Consider the following 20000-nt stretch of genomic DNA (forward strand, 5'->3'; position numbering starts at 1 on the left):
GTGAATCAAATCTTCGTATTTCTTTTCCACAACAAGGTCGCCCCTTGTGCTTGGTGCTTCGGCAGTGCATTTTGCTGATCTTCTCAGGCGCTCTTCTCCGATAGTCGGTTCTGAACGGAATGACAACGTGCGGAAAGCGTTCTTCATTCTTTGAATTTGCGCTCTGCGTCGACATTCCTCAAACTGTGAAGCGTCTCGTTTGCGCGGCGTCAATGGCCCGCGATTGACGCTAAACATACAGTCCATTTCTTCGGCGAGCTTCTCTCTATCAGACGCTTGTTTGCGAATTTTGAACGAACCCGAAGCCATCTTACAATCTAAGTCAGCAATTAAATGGAGACCCGTTCTTGAAATCCTACTTTAGCAACTCGAGTATTGTGTATTTAGAGCAAATTGGTTATTAAAACATGCGATTTTTTCATTAAGTAAACAAGACGAAAAGTAAACTTCCTTATACATTGATAATTTGACAAGAGATTTCGGTAATTACGAGATCAGTGTGTCAATTTTCTCTTAGCTCAATGTGTTTCAACCAAAATTGCGTGATTGGCTTAATTATTGGGGAGGGGTGTGTGGGTAAAAGTATGTTTTCCTTGACTGGGAAACTAAACAAACGTTTTCCTTATTGTGTCCGAAATATGTGAGGTACATTACTGAGCTTTGAGTTACAGATGGTTTCGACCGAAAAGAAATATCTACTAGCCGGTTTGCAGTGCCCCATCAAATGACTAAATGTAATATGAAATCATTTATCCTTTTTTTATAATCAGTTCGGCTTTCAGGCAAGTTAAAGGAAATCGTTTGAGACATGGTATCTGCTGCAGTTTCCGAAATTAGGCAGGAAAGAGGCATTTTTGATGGCACAAGTAAAGGCTGAATGTCCAGAATCTTTTTCGTCAGTTTACTGTTTTGACAGATATTTATTGCGTCTTTTAGGCAAACAAAAATAACTCCCAGCGGTTTTGCGCAAACCTCGAGCTCGAGCTAGAAGCTCGACCTGAGCAGAAGATCCTTAATGGAAAGACGTACAAGCTTTCTCAACATTACCTAAAGGAATATGGTTATGTCTGTTATTGATATTAAAATTGTTGCAATAAACGAAAACATACATTTTCTTGTTTTTTCAACGTTTGTCTTTACGTAGACTCCTCAATCTGTGGCAATGCGTTGTGGTTCCTGTGGGTTGAAAAAATAAAAGAATTACAAAAGAAAAAACGAATAAGCTAAAATGAACTAATTCCACAACATGGTTACTTGTTCGTTTACAAGTAGCTAAATTAATTGGTTTTAGCTACTACTAGTAAATCATTTTCCGGATAATAGTGAAACCTATCTTTTGAAAAATCCAGGCTAAATAAATCATTCAGTATCAAATGAATAAGCGCCTTCGGAACCAATGGAGTTGTTCATCGGATATAATGGTTTTTCCATGAGACGACACTTCTCCATCCTAGCGCGCTCACCACAGTTCTACCAACACAGGGTCTTCCCAACTGGCCATTTATCTAGGTTTAATCGCGCCCCAACGTTACCCAGACATAACTTTGGTGATTCTACGAGAACTCGTGTTTTGCTGTTGGTCATAGCATAGGCCTCAAAGCAAACGGCCTGAAAGTTACATTTTTTCGCTAATAGCCCTTTGAAAGCAAAAAGAAAAAGCAGTTTTTAACGCCCGTAGGATGCCTCTTGGAAACCGCAGATTGGATACTATGGAAACGTAACACCATCTCAACCGATAGCCCGTTGGCAAAACTCTCGCCCTTGAGATGAATTTGTTCGTACAGTGGTTCATTCGCTGACATTCTCCGTAGACTAACGATTTTAATTGTTTTACACGAGGGAACGACGGACAATATAATAAGAAAACCGTATCAAAATATGAATTCGCGTTGTAAACACTCAAGACCCTTCTGGTTTGATTAAAGTGCCTTACTTACTCCGCGAGAAAGAAACTGGTTTGAACGACGGTAAAGATGAAAGACCAAGCGAAACAATTTATTCTCAAGGAAAAAAGTACAAAAATGTAAAACACGTGCATATATTGCGTGCAAAGCGTGCTAAACGTGCAGAGAGTTTTCTTCCGTCTTTTTTCCCCTTAAATGCCCGCAGCACAAATAAGTCAAAGCTGAGCACAGGGGCACCCAACAAATCTGTTCCTCACTTTATCTGTTCCCCAGAGGATTCTTGCTGGCTGGCAAAAATACAGGTGTTTCGATGAGCTGGCTGGGAAATTTACTATTGATAGAGGTTTTGCCTGGGAATTACTGACTTTTCCTAGCATTTCAACCCGAGTCTGAAGACTGAGGACGACTACAAAAAAAAAAAAAAAAAAAAAAAAAAAAAAAAAAAAAAAAAAAAAAAAGAACCCTTTCCCTCTCCCAGAGAATAGTGACAAACATACGACGGCTAGTCAGAGTGATTGTGCATGCGGAAAAAAAAAAACTGTTTTATATATAAATTAATTAAGTAAGTAATTAAGTAATTTCATTCCTGGAATAAATTTGATCAGCTGGCTGGGAAACCAACCAATTTTATCTAGCTGGCTGGGAAATTTCTTGTGTGTCTTGCTGGGAAAAAGGAACAGATAATGTTTTCCCAGCAACACTGAAAAACACCTGAAAATGCCTTAATAACATTTATTTTCATTAACTGGGGTATAAGAATACATTTTACAACAAATTGGTCGTTGGGTGCCCCTGTGAGCAAACCGCATCGCGAGGCAGCTGTAGCTCAGTCATTTCTTCACGCGTACAGCAAGATTTTGGAGAGATTTTCTCCTTGTGAGGCCGTAAGAACAGTATCCAATATTTTGGGGTTTTTTTTTTGCCTCTCGAGGCAAATTCCCCATCGTGAGCGGCCCTCTTGAAAATCTGACTGAGACTGGCCAGGCAATCATGGAATAAAATCGAATGTCCTAATCACGTGTCTACTCAACTTGTAGTTCAAGATGGCGTCCGAAATACAATACAATATAATACAAATGAACTCGCTGGCACTTCTTGCTTTTTTTTTTTTTGTTTTTTTGCTTCGACAAATCCGTCGGAGAAGAAACGCTGGCCGCAAGAAGATAACGGCAAGAGAATGGACTGCAAAAAATAAGCAAGAAGTAGCATACCCTTACCTGCTTCGGGATCTTCTGCATTTAATGGCTCAAACACTTTTAAGAGACCTTGTTATTAGAAGGATTGTCACGACAACAATTTATCACGTAACACCAATGTTATGGTACCAATACCAATTATTGCTGAACAAGGTGCAGTCCTTTTTGTGACGTATTAAGTTACCATGGGAACAGGAAAGCCCTGCAGAAACACCCCATATTTTGGCTTTAGTTGCTTATATCTCAAAAACGAACTCGGTGAGCTCCATTTTTTATTGCACAAAGGTGATCAACAGACCAAGATAAAACTCTGCAAAGTATAAAAAAAATTCTGTGCAGCGGATTCAGAGCTACCTTAACTTTTCAATTATTTAAGGTGGCTCTGAATCAAAAAGTTTTATCCTGATATGTTGATTACATTCCAGAAATAAAAAATGGGGGGCACCGAGTTTCCATTTTGAGATATAAGCGACTAAAGCCAAAATATGGGGTGTTTTGGTACACTGTAACTTGGTACACTATAACTGGATTCTACAATCGTCCTTGAACAAATGTATACCAGAATGAAAGATTGACTGTCGTTTAATCGCGTCATGTGTCTTCTTGACAAATACTGCATTAATTTTGTCCAAGCCAGGTTGATGTTTCCGCCAAGCCAAAATTTGTTGGCACTTTTTTTTGCCAACAAAAGCCGTTCTTGAGAACAATACTTACAATATTCATTGTATCCATGTTTAATTTACGAAATTTATAATGAGAAACAAATTAATGTATGATATATCAGGGTCTGGTCCGGAGAATTTATGAAAGAAATATTTGCGTACCTATAATGCACTTATCAATGTTAAGCCCCAGGGAGGGGGGGCTTTGACTGTGAGGTCTGTCCCCAGGGTGGGGATTTTGATCGTGCTACATATTCCCAGGGTGGGGAATTTTGACATGGCCACCATCTTGGATAATGAAGAAGGCTTGGAAATCAACCTTGTTCCCAAGGCTTTTCCCTCCCCAGGTAATGAGGGAAAGGCCCTGGGAACGAGGTTGCCTAAAAGCAGAAAAACTCCGCCATCTTGGAAAATACCCAGAGGGCGTTCAAATGAACTTCCCACATTTTTGAGAGGTAGATGATTGTGAACGAGAGGTGAGTGGTACATACATTGCACTCTTACTGTGTGCAGCAAAGTCTAAAGGGCATTATTTTGGCCACCTTTACTCGCCCTAGCGTGTTTTGATACTTTTGGCCAATTATGTTGTCACGTGGCTGGGGAATTTGACGCATTTTTTCACAAAAATGTCAAAATCCCCCCCCCCCCTCCATCCTGGGGCTTAACATTCTTAACATTGATAGGTGCATAATAACAGCAAGTTAGAGTGGGCGCCATCTTGAAAACGCTAGTACCCATACCGCGCAAGAAAGTAATGCCCAGAACGCAACAAAATCTGTATTCAACGATTTATTCTTCAAACGCAACAAGGATTACAATTTCTACGCGACACAACGAATTCAACATAAACTCACGAGCACATGGAAAATTTTATGCGGGGTTTCCCGAGCCCCTGCATCACTGGGACCCAGGGTCCTCAAACCTGACAAAAATAGAAACTTTCAGTTCCGAACATCCTCCCGCCCGATGCGGGAAGTGCATCAATACGCCTATAAACAATTTCTAAGTTCCACTACAAAATGTTCAACAATGTTTCCACATAGTTCAATTAAGTTCAACAGCTAAATCAGCATCACAGGCTTCAAGGAGGTGAAGTCGCTGAACTGGACGACGGGTAAGACTTCCAGATGTGGTACGCAGGGTAACCGACCGGACAAGACCATCACGACCTGGGTGGACGGCCTCCACACGTGCACGTGACCACTGACCACGAGCTACGTGATCTTCACTCACAAGGACCAAATCACCTTTACAGATTTCACGGCCAACTTGGTACCATTTCTTGAGGGGTGTCAGAGACTTCAGATAATCAGCATGCCAACGCCTCCAAAATCCATTTACAAGTCTCTGGTGGTACTGAAATCGTTTAGTGAGGGCTCTAGATGTGTGTTCTGAAACACAAGTGTCCTTAGTAGGAGATGCTTGGAGATTTCTCCCAATAAGAATCTGCGCAGGGGTAATGACGCTGTAGTCATCGGGGTCGGCACCAAGGTAAGTGAGAGGGCGACTGTTAAGCTGTGCCTCAATCTCAACCAAAATAGTAGTTAGCTGTTCGGCATCCAACATTGCCTTGGCAAAGATTTTCTTCAGAGGTGTCTTGACACTCTTTACAAGGCGCTCGTAAAACCCACCCCACCATGGGGCTCTTTCCACGATGAACTTCCACTGAATTTTCCTTTCTGACAATGTAACCTGAGTTTGGTCAGATTCTAGTATTCTCCAACACTGCTGTAGCTCTTTGTTAGCAGCTTCAAATGTTCTTGCATTATCTGACCAAATAACACTACACATTCCTCTTCTTGCAATCAAGCGTCTCAAAGCAAGGAGGAATCGCTCCACGGTCATGTTGTACACTAACTCTAAGTGTACCGCACGGGTAACTGCACATGTAAATAGACAGATGTATGCTTTGTCACCACTGTCTTTCAAATACAAAGGACCGGCAAAGTCCAGACCTACATTGGTGAAAGGCGGCGCAGGTTTGATCCTATCTTCAGGCAGGGGTGCCATTCGTTGCCAAAATGGCTTGGTTTGGTGATGGCGACATAGCATGCAGTTCTTTAGTGTCTGACGGACAGTCGATCTTTCTTTGACCAACCAAAATCTTTGTCGCAGAACTGACAAAGTGTGCTCAACACCAGCGTGTAGTTCACGGCAGTGAACATCATCGATCAATAACTTCACAACAGGATGGTTAGAAGGCAAGATAATGGGGTGTTTCTCTTCTTCTGGTAGCAGCGACTTATGAATTCTTCCTCCAACACGAAGAAAACCACTAGAAGGGCACAGAAATGGGTTTAGATTTGCTAGGTTGCTGTTCTTCAAGACACCATGCTGTTTAACTGACCTAACGTATTCAGGAAAACTAGCTTCTTGTACATGGGTTATCAACCACTCTTCTGCACCTTGTATTTCTAATCCAGTCAGAGAGGTGTCAATTCTTTCTTCTTCCTTCACCCTCAAGTTGCAAATGAATCTTCTGATCCACGCAACAGTTCTTAACAAGCGACCATACTTGCTGAACCTTGTGAAGTCGATAACTGGTTCTTTGGGTTGCACAACGCAACTGACACTAGCTTTACCCTTTCTTTCCAGATCGACAATGTCACTGGAAGGTTTAGACCTTAAATCTTCAGGCCACTCCTTTTCGGACTCTTGCAACCAAGAGGGCCCTTTCCACCACAACTGACTCTCTCTTAACTGACTTGCAGATAAGCCTCGGGTAGGTAGATCGGCTGGATTGTGCAGTCCCGGGCAATATCTCCAAACACTGGGATCCAACAACGACTGAATCTCGATAACACGATTAGCAACAAACGGTTTCCACCGAGTGGTTGAGCCTCTGATCCAGTGCAAGGTTGAGGAATTGTCTGTCCAACACACAATGCAGCTAATATGACAATCAATTGCATCTTTAACATAGGTACACAGTCTAGCAGTTATCACAGCAGCCATTAGCTCTAAGCGTGGAAGAGAAATCTTTCTCACAGGAGCCTCTCGGGTCTTGGACATCACAAGGCTAGTGCATGCCTTTCCCTCTTCAGGAACAACTCTTAGGTACACTGCAGTGGCATAAGCAACTTCTGATGCGTCACCAAACGCGTGTAGCTCCACCGTAGGGTTCTGACTTAAGGGCAAATCAGTGTAACATCTTGGAATATGAAGGTGTTCAAGCTCTGAAAGCTCTTCGACCCACTGATTCCAGCTCACTGCAGTTCCCACCGGTATTTCATCATCCCAACCAACACCTTGAGTCCACAGACCTTGCAGCAACAATTTGGACCTCACCGTAAAGGGCGTGATGAGACCGATTGGATCAAACACTGCACGAAAAAACGAATTTACTTAAGTTTGTCAGTTGAGCAAATCTGCTGTAAATTTGGAGTACTAATGTTGCTACGAATTTGCTCTTAGTGCAATTTTCGTTTAAAAGTTTAAGTTTGCTTTGCTGCAATTGTGGCGTAAATGTAAAGTAAATATCAGGTTTACACAGATTTTGTTTTATCTTTGTTCTTGAAGTAAATTTGGTGTTTTGATTTAAATTTATTACAATTTTGCCCCCCGTGTAAAATTAAAGAACGTTTGCTCTACATTTGCTGGTGTGGCAAATTCGTTGTCTAAAAGTATGTTTTTGCTCACGGCGTAAATTTAAGCAAACGATTATCAAAAATTGATTTTTGCGATTAATTTACGAAACGTCTGCAGATTGTCCAAAATTGAAACCTTACGCCAGTTTTGCTTTTCCACTACCCACGTTGTGTGGAATGGAAGTTTTTGGAATTTGTTTACCCACGGACCTTAAGAGCGCTCGTTCAAGATGTGTCCGTGCATTCCGGATCGAATTCAGTAGAAATTGGCATTGTTGGTTTTTGAGGAGAGCGGAAAATCGGAGTACCCGGAGAAAAACCTCTTGGAGCAAGGAGTCAACCACCAACAAACTCAACCCACATATGACGCCGAGACCGGGAATCGAACCCGGGCCACATTGTTCTGGTGGTAGGCGAGTGCTCTCACCACTGCGGTACCCCTGCTCCACACACTTACACAAATTTTCAAAATTTATTAAATTGCATCAGTGCTGCAGTTTATTTCGGAGGCGATTACGTATTTACGAATCTTCTAGACCTTTGTGAAGACATATATAAAGAACATTAAGTTTACCATTAGGCGCCGGCTGGTGATGAAATTTGGTGATCAATTAAAGGCCCACCTTCAACCGACAGGCTTTTCGACCGTTTGTTTTTGCACAAAATCCGCCATGCTGGAGGCATTGAAACAAAGGCAAGTCAAGCTTGACTGGTTCAGGTCTCTTTGTTTTAATGTCCCAGTCAATAATAATGAGCTTGCCCTCTAGCAACAAACGATCACATGGTACAAAATCTGCTATGCAAAAGGCCTATTCGCACAAAATTTGCACTGCTTATCGTAGTGATCTGATTGGATGAATGTGTTCCACGGCAAGCAATGCCTGTCTGAAGGTGGGCCTTTAAGTTTACTTTCATATATTAAAATCTTGACCGTACCTTATTTTATCTATCATACGTTCTCTAGATCTTCTCTAGTTTTCTCCTATTTTACTAATGCAAGGTAATAACTGAAACGTTTTTGGCGCTGTTGGCGCTGATACGAAAGGAAATTTACTGAGTTTGCGTTGCGCGCATATTCAGCGGTTTGCGCGTGAACGACTCTGTCGGCCGGCAGACAACGAAGTGAGTCACGAAGGCTTGCGACAGCTTTAAAAAGGTATGTAATTTTGTATACTCTTATTGTTATAGCATCAATCGCAGAGATGTGAGAATAGCGAAAATGTAAAAGCATTCTAGAACTTTTGTGAGCAACTCTGAACACCAAGGCCAGGAATGTGTTGGCCCTGTGTGTTAAAATTATACCAACAAAAACTAACGTGGCAAAGCCCTGACATAAATGGTAACATAAAGGAGTCAAAAAGCCAGTTATAATTTTAGTGTTGATTTTATGTACCTGTGGAATCATAACCTTGGTTTGCTAAGGCTTTAACAATTGGCATTTTTGATAACCATTGTCAGGCACAATAATCACAAAGTTGATCCTACAAGACTTCATAAATTCTTTTGAGCACATATTACCAATGGCCAATTTCTCACCATCTAAACATCGACAACTTGCTTGGTTGAAGGATTAATTTAAGCTACAATGTTGGTTTTTCTACTTGCTGTGTGCTGTCCCAGGCAGCGCTTAAAAAATTACTTCAGCAAGGTGTCAATTTTCAGTAACTTGGCATGTTAGGTATACAGAGTCTAAGTTCTTTATTATTATTATTATTATTATTATTATTATTATTATTATTAGTAGTAGTAGTAGTAGTAGTAGTATTGTTAATTTATTTGTCATTTTATTATTGTTATTATTTTATTTTATTTTATTTTTTATGCACTTTTTTAGTTGTAGTCTTAAAATAATAGTAGTTGATGATTAAATATTATTTATAGTTAACAATTATTATTCTCTGAAATGAAGGTTGATACTTAACAACTATTCACGGAAGTGGAGGTGGCTAGTGGTGGATATTTACAGAGCCGCGAAGCACAACTAAAACAGTGAAATAATATATAGAACAAAAAATTAATTTGGATGTTTTCTTCACTTGTCGCGGATGCAAATCGGGACACCATTTTTTCCAGAGTTGCTCGGAGGTAAATAGCACAGGATATTCGGAGTTTGACGAGCCAATCAGTGCCCCCGTTCAATGCTATCCACTGTTTTAGTATTTACTACCTAGCCGTGAATCCAAACAAGTCAATCAGCACACGCGGAAAGCACTATTCACTAATATCTTGTGGGGAAAATACTAAAGTATAATGCTCACATCATTGTAATATTATCACTGGTACTGTGGATGGAAGCCTGGCATCTAAGTGGTTAACACCTCTAACTTCATATCAGGAGGTATGGGCTCAAGCCTTGCTGTTGCATTGTTTCTGTAGGCAAGGAACTGCTGTGGGTAATCTGCAATGGACTATTGTGGCATCCCATCCAGGGGTCAACAAACTGACCCCTGGATGGTAACTGAGTAATTAAGTACCAGCCTTTTGATACGTCAATTGGCTCGTATGCAGAATATTACTAACACCACCTTTCCTTTTCTATTATTATGTGGTTTTTTAATAAATAGATGGGAAAGCACAACAAAGAAAGCAGGCGGAATTACTTAAAAAGAAGACGAAAGATGTTGAAAGAGAGGAAAGAACAAAATAAGGATTCAACATCCCAGTTTCAAGAGAATGAAGAGGAAAGTACTTGTTCAGAGAGCATAGCTGAACAGGCCACTCACAAGAAAAGCAGGAGTGACAAGTGTCAAGAAACTGTGAAAGCCCAATATCGCACTCTTGGTGATTTACCACCAGAGTTGCAATTTGACCCAATGAAGGACAATCTTTATTTCTCTTTTGTGAATTTTTTTGAAAACAAGAGAAAGTTGCAGAAACTGATAGAAAATCCACTTGGAGATCATTGAGCTGGTGAGACTGTATATACATGTAGAGTAAAGCAGTTTTATCATAAGATCATACAAAAGGCATCTTATGAAAAAGTGACTCCTGATAGAAGCTGAGTCTTCTTTTATCATAATTATCAATATGCATTTGTCAGTGTTGTTTTGGCACATTGATACATGTATTTGTGGTACACTGGGTGACTAATTACACACCTTCCTTGGAGAAACATCATGTTATTTGGTATTGTCATTTTGACTTGAACATTTTTGTGGACATATTGAGCCACTGTTGAGTTTCATTTTGTGAGGAGAGAAGCTATATCATGAATCATGTGTACCACCATGATGACCAGAAGTGCAGTTAATAATTGTTGTAGTTCCATGTGATTTGCTATATACATGTAGTAAAGTGTTGTCATGCAATTCTCCTGCAGGAGTGTAAATTTACTACACTAAGAACCTAGTGGAGTTACTGTTGCAGTGTACATTGTTTTAATAGATCTTCTGCATTTAAGTGGTATACTGTAAGCATATCCAGTGTCAACACTGCAGTAACAAGATGTACAATGTATTGAATTTAAGCATTTACTGAGTCTCCTCTTTTCCTTGTGAATTTGTAATTTATATGTGCTAGAGAAAGACTTAGTGTATCGGGTACCGAATATGCCTTAATCATGAATTTTCTTAATTTCAGGACTAACAGGCTGCCCCAAGGACTCACACCAATAATTTAAAGTGTTAATAGCCTCTTTCAAGTTCATAGGAGCCTTCAGTTTTTCTGGCTCTAGTTTCACCCTCTTGAGTATGTAATAAAATCGGAAGCCTTTGTATACAAGCAACTACCATTCGTTTTTGTTTCTCAATTTGCCCTTAAAGATCCCTGGCAGCTCTTAGCTCTAGCAATATCATTGTCGATTATTATGACATACTAATAGTTAGATAAAACATGTAACCTGTACACCAGGGTCCGGTTCCTCAAAAGCCGATTAACACTAATCCCAGATTAAAAACTAACCAAGCATTTTATTTCTCTACTGCCAAATGCTGTTCAATGCAGATTCTTGGCAGAACTTTACACGAGAAGACGTCAATTTTGAAAAACAAAAATAAGCAAAAAAAACTTTCAACAAAAAGTCGAAAATGTGAAACAAAAGTTTACGCTAATCCTGGATTAAGTTAATCGACTGTCGAGGAACCGGGCCCAGGTGTTTAAAGGCCAATAATATCAATACAAACCCATTGTTAAAATTATTTTAATCCCACTTCCTGTTTCTTTTGTTCAATGGGCACCTTTTTCACTCATCATTTAAGAGTGTACAAAAACCAAAATTGTTTCCGAAAGAATCAACAGAATTTTGCTTTGTAAGTTTTCAGATTGACTTAGATTAAAGTGATTTTCTGGGTGATTTTCTAATCCTGCTTCAAACAACTGGGCTGGGGGATTTCATTTGTGGAGCAATATAATGCAGGGATTTCATTGCACTTGGCAACTGGACTCTCTGTGAACTTGATTTTTGCCACGCTGCTTTGATCAAAAGAAAGTTTCCTGTAGAAAACCCACCTTCACAGCAGCTTTTTGGCCTGATTGTAAAAACCATTATTACTGGTCAGTGGTGGATTCAGGGGAGTGGCCAGAGAGACCGCCCTGTCCCCTTATCTGGTCTGGATCTGCCAGATCTGGTCAAAACCAGTTTTCTTTTCTAAGATAACCACAAAAAAAAAAAAATTGGCCCCATCTCACAGCACTTTCACTGATCTGTCCTTGTGGGATGCAAAAGAACCCACACCAATGTTCGTAAAGACTAGGGGACATAGACCCCGGTTGTGTGGTCAACCTTTCATTGACTGGGTGGGTTATCTGGAAGGAGATCTAAATATAGGGATAACCTCTTGATTCTCCTCCAGGAACAGTAATAGTTACCTGAAAGTAATGGAATAAATGGATTAACCTTCATAAAATCCCTGCCCTGCTTATGAGCAACCAGAAACAGGCTTTTAATTTTGCAACAGTCTAATATCAACACATGTAAATTATCTTGGGAGTAAAGAAAGGCAGTCAATAACCTGTAAAACCATTTTTCTTTTGGCAAGTACTTTGATGTATTTCCCAAAACAATATTATTCAATGTGGTTGTCATATATGAACAGAACTAGAAGCCAACATGGCATTGTATGTTTAAGTAGCTATAATCATAAAATAACTTCAATATAATAGACTTCATAGAAACTAAAATTACTGTTTGAATTTAATACTAGATGTAGCTAAATAGGGCTTGAACTAACTTTCCACCAAGCACTTGACAAATCATTCAGGAATCCTGTTTTTTCTTGATTACAATCCTTTTTTGGCTGAACAAATATGTCCAGAGTTTGAAAACCCACTTTTCCTGGAAACTACTTCTAGCCCTATTTATAATATTTTGATTGTAGCCATGATTTGAACAATAACATATCAAAGTCTATTAAATTTGTTCACAGTTCCTGCAGTTTTAAATCAACTTGCAGCTGGCCACATGAGCAATAATGAAATGATGCGATTAATTAATATTATCACTACTATGAAGAAAACTTTGAATTGTGATATTTCTAAGAATGATAATTATTGTCATTCTTAGAAAATTAATATCACACTTAACACTGGAGCTTGCGTGGAAGAGGGCAAACAACAAGAACATTTTCCCTTTCAATAATGTCAATAGCTGGGATGAATTTGCCATAGATTCTCTGGACAGGGATGAAACTGGAACCTCCTTCTGGTTCAAATAGATCTTTGCACCAGACTTCAACTGGAGCTCCTAAGGCATGTCTCGAGGGATGAGCTTGAAACCAGTGAACTGATGCCAAAATACAAGACACATATTGATCATTCACTTTAACATTCTGTTTCATAAAGTAGTCAACAACTCCAGGCCTCAAATCACACCCAGAGGTGTCAATTGTACCCCCAAGTTTACACCATCTTGCTACAATAAATGCGGATCTGTCGCTTCTAGATTTGCTAGATCCCAGAAGGTCTCCATTACATTTACAGGCAGCAAACCTCTCAAAGTATGGTGTTACAGAATCTTCATCTATTCCATTGAAAATGGCACTGTAACAATTCTTCAAATGAAAAAGGGCACTAGCATCTAAATTATCTCGAGAGGAAGGTCCACAGCAAGTGTATAAAGACTCCGCACAGGACCATTCATTGCTTCTTTGTACAGGGCCGATGGAAAGGCGACTGGCATTGATGACTTCGGAAAAAATGTAATCATGTTCAGTTGATAAACTGTCTTGAAGACTTCCTGATTGTTTAGAAGTCAGTCTTGTTAACAGTGGCTTAAATCTCTCTTGAAATGTATTTGGAAGGGGAATGTCTCTCATAAACTGATTTGAAGTAAACTTCCTCATCAACTGGATCTCAACTGCTCGTTGATTTGTTCCATAGTCTCCCAAGATGCCATTATACCGCTCAAAGCTAAACAGCCAAAAAGCATATACAGGTCCATAATCCATAACACAGTCTAAAAGATGTGTGTGCAAATGCATATTTGGAGTAAACCCCTTTCCTTACCATACAATTCTTCAAAACGCTTGCAGAACTTTAAGAGGTGCGAGTGAGCCAAATTTGCTTTAGCTTCTGTTGTAACTGATGAGCATAAATACCAACAACCCAGGACAAAATCACGCCACAGTTCCAAGTCATCCTTGGGCAAAATGTTCCATAATGCATACACAGAAAATATCACAGTAAATGACTTCCACTGGTCGGCAGTAAAACCTCCATAACTGTTCCTAATTTTCTTAGGCATTCTTCCAACAGAGGCTGGCACTTTCACCTTGTCCAATTTCTCCTGTACTTTAAGCAAGTCTTTCTTCTCAAGCAATGGCTTGTCTGAATCAAGCCAAATGTTCCTCATCACATGTTTTGCCGTACCTGTGAACAGGTTGTGCATTGGATCTACTATATGAAAACGGACACAGTCAAAGTAAGGTAACTGCATCAGTTCACTGTATCTAGTACCATATCTTTGCTCTACATGGGAACAGTCACCTGCAGAAGTTTGCTCAAGGATCTCTTGAGCTTGTTGCCGGTGTTCATGATTACTTCTCAGAGGTGAAGGATCAAATCCAGAGAAATCAATTTTTGTTGCGACTGTGCCTGGAAAATGCATTTTACATTTGGAACAGCCAATGTTTGATGCATGACCTGTAAAACCGCAAACCTTTCTTGCTGCAGGGACATCACAACCTACACAAAGAAGGGCTGCATGAAATACCTCGGCTGTGGTTGAGTCATGTGCTTTAATGCTTACACCATATTCCCACAAGGCATTCAACTCAGCAACAAGGGGCTGCAAGTAAGTATTGATGGTCAGTTTAGGTTCATGGGGTCCAGGAATGACACCAACTAAAAACACATTCTCCGGTTTAAACCTCTCAGTTCTTGGAAGATTCATTAATACCATGTATAGAGCCCCCACACTGTACAAGGAGTGTTTGAATGGCTGGAACCAGTCAACGTTCAACATAAAGACATAATTTCTAGGTGCTGCAAGGAAAGGTTTTCCACAGGCATATTGCCATTCTTTCCAGATGCGTCCATCAAATATATCAGCTAGATATCCTACTGGAATGTCCCTACTTCTCCATAACTCACACTTTGAGGCAAAACCAGGCCTTTGAAGAAAATACTTAAGATTTTCAGTGACACTGTTATAGCAGTACACTTTGAATGGATAAAGTTTTGTTTGCCCCGTCTTTAATGTTACCTCTTTCAGAAGGGGTTCCCCACATGCAGTTCTGCGAAAATGCTGTCGATGGTGTGGGTATTGGACAAATGTGCACTTCTTTGAAACTCTTCTGTGAAGTGTTTCATAACAATCATCAAAGTTATATAAGCTGTTACACTTGGGGCACACAACATACTTTATGAACTTATCTTGATCAAGCCCAAGTTGTTTACGTAGCAGGTGGACTGTCTTTGGAAACAACATTGCAAAGCTTTTCACTAATGGAAAAATGGTTCCTAAGGAATCAAATACTGCCCATAGAAATGCAAGTAGTAATTCAAACGCATGGTCAGACAGTGAGCAGAATGACGACCAAACACATAGGAAAATAAGCATCCAACGGACAATGACTTTTGGATTTCCATAAATCCCTGACGATTCAGAAACATCCACTGAAGGTACTTTACTGAGACCTTGAGGGAAGTCTTCGTTAACATCCTCATCTGCGACATCCCAGAATTCCATCAGAACATCTGGTCGCATCCTTTCATGGTACATAAAATCCTCGGAGTCTGAATCACTATCTTTTAATAAAAGATTATCCTCTTCTTCAAGATTCTTGATGAAAACATGACTGGTATCTGATAAGTAAAATTGAGCAATAAAATGTCAATTAATTTTAGCTGCTAATTGTGTTAGGATATGAATTATGTGAATGTCAATACAAGCATACATCTACATGTAGTTCCTTCTTCATTTCATCATAACAGCCCATTTCCGAGTTGCTGCATGCCTCAGTTTCAAATCAAGTCCTGTTGCACAACCATTCAAATGAAAATGAGTTGCATATTCTTATGCAAATCAAACTCATTTCCCTTACAATAGTTGAGCACCAAGACTCACTTCGAAACCGAGGCAAACCGCAACTCGGAAATGGCCTATTGAGGTGATGGTTATGAAGTTCTTTTAATTGCAGCCATTGCTATTCAAATTAAGTGAGAACTGAATGATTTATCCAAAATTTAAAGTCACTTTCCTGGCTAAAAATGAAGGCTTGTTTGATAACCCTTCAAAGAGACAAATACATTTAAAACAAATAAAGGTAAAGTAAAGTGAAACCACAAAAAATTACTGGTTGCCACTACGTTCTGCTTACTGAGGCTCTGCTATGGTAGATTCCGATAAGTAACATGGCCCCAAAAAGTAGCGACAACTGCACATAAAGTGAAACCGCAAAAAAATAACATCCTTCAGTTGAAATTTCCTTTAATTTCCGACAGCAAAGTGAAACATCAACAAAGCACCAACACCAAACTTTTAAAATTCAGAGAAACGAAATTTTCCTCGTCCCAAGCCTCTGGCAGGGCCTTACTTATTTAGCCATCTGTAAGGGACCATTATTATATCCTAAAGAGCCCCCACAGGCCCAGCGCAGAGTCTACTTTCTCTCGCCGATTAATAATATAAAGCGGAAAGTAGACTCTGTCGGCAGGGAAAGACACATCAAGACAGAGCATGGATGTTCTAACATACTTACCCGGCGCCGATCGCGTATGTTTGTCTGTTTCACTGTATAAATTTTTGTCACATTCTTCATGCTCGTCCACTGCCATTTGTGGACTTTCATAAAACAAATCACACCGTGCTTCGGCTTGTACTAAGCCATCTTCCTCGTCTGAAGATTCAGTTTTCTGCCACTCATCTTTTTCTTTACTGAAATAAAGATCGAAGTGCTCTCTGTATGTCCTGACTGACACATTCTCTTTGCAAATTATGTGGGCAAAAACGCCGCTTCTTGGGAGCCATATTGGATCAGTTGATATTGAGCCTCCGATTCAATTGTTTAGCGGCAATGTCTAGCAAAATGGGCATCAATCAATAATCTTGCAAAGAGCACCAATGGAAGGCCATATCAAAATTAACTTCGCATTGTTGGCTCATTTATTGGCTCAAGCTTGAACTGTTGACAATTGCAAGGTAGGGTTTCGCCGGCGGTGTATTTGACTTTCGGCGGATCCGACGTTCGTTCTTTCCCTTGACCTAGCTACAGCGTTGACTTCATTTTGCCCTCTTGTATTCGCTCGATCTTCTTCTTTTGTCCCGTTCTTTAAGTAAATATGGCACGAGTACCTCCCAATAAGCCTAGTAAACATCGTAAGATACCGAAGTCGGCGTCTAATCGGCCGAGAGAATCTCCAACACCGTCTGGTTCCAGCGCGACTAGATCAGAGCAGCATGAACGACGCGATGAAGAAACTCGTTCGAGTGAAAGACCATTAACCCAAACACCAGAAAATCAGGATAATGGGGGACGGAGGTTAAACGTCTCCGCATCTACGTCCTCTTCTTCTACGTCTACGTGCTCTTCAACTCCGAGCAGTTCGACGCTGCCGACCGTCGCTGCGCTGATTCCAAGGGTTCCAAGAAGTGATCGTGACAGTTCAAATCGTTGCTTAGAACCCTTGAATTTGGCCTCAGCGCTAAATAGAGTCGATCCTTCGGTTGAAACAAGTAATATCCCGCGCATTGATGATTTCATGCAAAGGTTGGAAACTCTGTTTGAAAACCAAAACCAGTTCTTTGAGAAGCACATGGCTCAAAGGCGGGAAAATCCAGCACCGCCAGCATCCAAGCGCCTTCCCAAGGAGCTGTTGGTAAGTCATCGATCATTTAAATTAACTTTAACAACCAGGCCCCAGTTGTTCGAAGGATGGATAGCGCTGTCCACTGGATTAATCACTTAAATTGTGTTTATCTGTTGGACAGTGATTTATCCGGTGGATAGCGTTATCCACCTTTTGAACAACCGAGTAGAATACAAACATTGTCAAATAAATCTCTTCCTGTCCACCTAACTGGTCTCTGTAGAGAATGTACAGAAACACCACTGTTTTCTGGCAAATGACCAGGAATCCCCACATCATATCAGTAATTTGTGGAGTGGAATACTACACTGTAAGAAAATTAGGTTGAGTGCTTTATACAAAGGATGCCAGTGAACATGACATTATGTAATCATCCTAATTTACAGGATAAGAAAGAGCAAAACAGTCAACACAAAAAATTGCAGAATTTATGGAAAGATATCCATCCTAAAACGAACCAAACAACTATTAACTGTTTTAAACTTGTTTTAGTTCAGGACCACCCACAATCATGATACTTTGCAGGCAGGCACAGCATCGCCACTATTTTCTATAATACAGAAATTACTGGTCATCTGACACGTAATTTTTATTGGTTTCCATTGTGGTCTATTTTTGGACTCTGTGTATTGGTTCTGTTTGCATCACTATTGGAGCTAATTATGTTGTGAAGAGCAAAATAAGGCTGAAAGCGAGGTTGTCCTCCGATTGAAATAAAGAGTTTGGCCCAGCATGACAAAACATATACACCATGTAGCAGAAAATCATCTCCTTCACAGACCAAACAACTGCATGTAGTTGCTCAGATCCAGGCACTTCCGAAGAAACTAAAGAAACTGAAACCTTTATTGAAAGGTTATTTTGGCACTTTATTAAAAGCGTTATGCTTCAAAAGAGGCAAAAGAAAATGCTAAACTGCTTTTCAGGTCAAATTATGACAGAAAAAAAACCACAGGAAATGAATGTGCAAAAATAACATTTGCTTAGTCATACTGTAATTAAGAATGCCCTAGAGTCAAAGCATTTTCTATGAAGTATAAATCGTCCGGGCCTACCACGCACCTTTTGACACAACTGCTGACTGGACGATTTCCCGGTTAATAACAACAGCAAAGGCTTGCAAAGTATCATGGTTGCGGATAGCCCTTTAAATATAACATGAAGCATTTTAACTAAGAAAACACTTCTATAAAGTAGGAAAAAACTGCTTGCAAAGCATAGGTTAAGTCAAGGAAGTAATAGTAATAGTGTGTTTTTATTGTTGTTTCAGGCCAATGTAAGGGACGTTTATGCAACCTTGACAGGGCCAGATGGGAAAGAACTGAAATGGAATTTATCTATGAGGTGCATTTGTTATAATGAGCAAATGTCTGTTTACTAAACAAAAAACACAAATGTCTGATGTGCAAACTGTATACATGTAGATCACTGGACTCTACAGTTGTGTTAGACATCTGTTACCTGTAGGTCATAACACTTACCAGTATCAATATTATTTTCAAGTCCACAATTGAGCAGTTCGGCTTCTTTTATAGGTCAGTTAATTGTGAGATCTTAGTTTGGTGTCATGTCTTAAATGACTACACTTTCCAAAGCATAATGCCAAGTGACCACTATACTTTTTTCCACAGTAAAAATAACTTACAATTCTTATTTTTTACAATTTTTCCAGTCTAAAACTAAGGGCTTATACCTATTGAATAGTTCAATATTAAATTGTTGTGAGATCTGAATATGGTCCATTTTGCGAGTGACAGCATTTGCCAGATCTTCAAGCATATGTATCATACTGAGTGACCACCATATCTTACTGTTCTAAATGCATTAAGGAATTTTTGCTTTGAAAATTTTCAGTCCATAATTTAATATTTTTGCTTGTTTCCAGTTCAGTAGTATTGTGAGATCTTAACATGGTCCATTTTGCGAGTGACGGCATTTGCCAGATCTTCAAGAATATGTATCATACTGAGTGACCACCATATATTACTGTTCCAAATGCATTAAGGAATTTTTGCTTTGCAAAAATTTCAGTCCAAAACTCAAGGTTTTTGCTTGTTTCCAGTTCAGTAGTATTGTGAGATCTTAATATGGTCCATTGTGCGAGTGACGGCATTTGCCAGATCTTCAAGCATATGTATCATACTGAGTGACCACCAGGGCATATATTACTGTTCTAAATGCATTAAGGAATTTTTGCTTTGAAAATTTTCAGTCCAAAACTCAAGGTTTTTGCTTGTTTCCAGTTCAGTAGTATTGTGAGATCTTAATATGGTCCATTTTGCGAGTGATGGCATTTGCCAGATCTTCAAGCATATGTATCATACTGAGTGACCACCATATATAACTGTTCTAAATGCATTAAGGAATTTTTGCTTTGAAAAATTTCAGTCCAAAACTCAAAGTTTT

General features: G+C 39.7%; 3 protein-coding genes, 1 long non-coding RNA gene and 1 pseudogene across 4 annotated transcripts in view; 2 read left to right on the top strand and 3 right to left on the bottom strand.

Annotated features, from left to right (window-relative positions):
• Nucleotides 1-350, bottom strand: part of LOC138022988 (uncharacterized) — a 2758-nt gene extending 2408 nt beyond the window's left edge. The window contains exon 1 of the mRNA XM_068870024.1: nucleotides 1-350. This exon is cut by the window's left edge and continues 222 nt beyond it. Within this exon, the coding sequence (XP_068726125.1) occupies nucleotides 1-309 (309 nt within the window). The 5' untranslated portion in view covers nucleotides 310-350.
• A 4456-nt stretch (nucleotides 351-4806) lies between these two features.
• Nucleotides 4807-8022, bottom strand: LOC138022989 (uncharacterized). Its single transcript, XM_068870025.1, has 2 exons — nucleotides 7980-8022; nucleotides 4807-7085 (listed from the first exon to the last, which is right to left on the bottom strand). The coding sequence occupies exons 1-2, from the start codon at nucleotides 8020-8022 to the stop codon at nucleotides 4807-4809; spliced, it is 2322 nt and encodes a 773-aa protein (XP_068726126.1).
• A 258-nt stretch (nucleotides 8023-8280) lies between these two features.
• On the top strand, nucleotides 8281-12716 carry LOC138024465 (uncharacterized). Its single transcript, XR_011127005.1, has 3 exons — nucleotides 8281-8505; nucleotides 9914-10259; nucleotides 10929-12716. It is a non-coding gene; the product is annotated as an uncharacterized lncRNA (long non-coding RNA).
• Nucleotides 12297-16741, bottom strand: LOC138024464 (uncharacterized; annotated as a pseudogene).
• A 114-nt stretch (nucleotides 16742-16855) lies between these two features.
• The window catches only part of LOC138022990 (uncharacterized), a 5812-nt gene continuing 2667 nt past the window's right edge, over nucleotides 16856-20000 (top strand). Inside the window, exons 1-2 of the mRNA XM_068870026.1 lie at nucleotides 16856-17603; nucleotides 18865-18938. Of these exons, the coding sequence (XP_068726127.1) occupies nucleotides 17067-17603; nucleotides 18865-18938 (611 nt within the window). The 5' untranslated portion in view covers nucleotides 16856-17066. The remainder of the gene's footprint in view (nucleotides 17604-18864; nucleotides 18939-20000) is intronic.

This window comes from Montipora capricornis, chromosome 11 (assembly GCF_036669925.1).
Source record: "Montipora capricornis isolate CH-2021 chromosome 11, ASM3666992v2, whole genome shotgun sequence".
Lineage (NCBI taxonomy): Eukaryota > Metazoa > Cnidaria > Anthozoa > Scleractinia > Acroporidae > Montipora > Montipora capricornis.

Bases quoted from the DNA above. Each gene is read 5' to 3' on its own strand.
- LOC138022989 (XM_068870025.1), bottom strand. From the start codon at position 8,022: ATGGCGGATTTTGTGCAAAAACAAACGGTCGAAAAGCCTGTCG. The intron at 7,086-7,979 runs GTTGAAGGTGGG...TTTTTCGTGCAG, and splicing joins AACGGTCGAAAAGCCTGTCG to TGTTTGATCCAATCGGTCTC.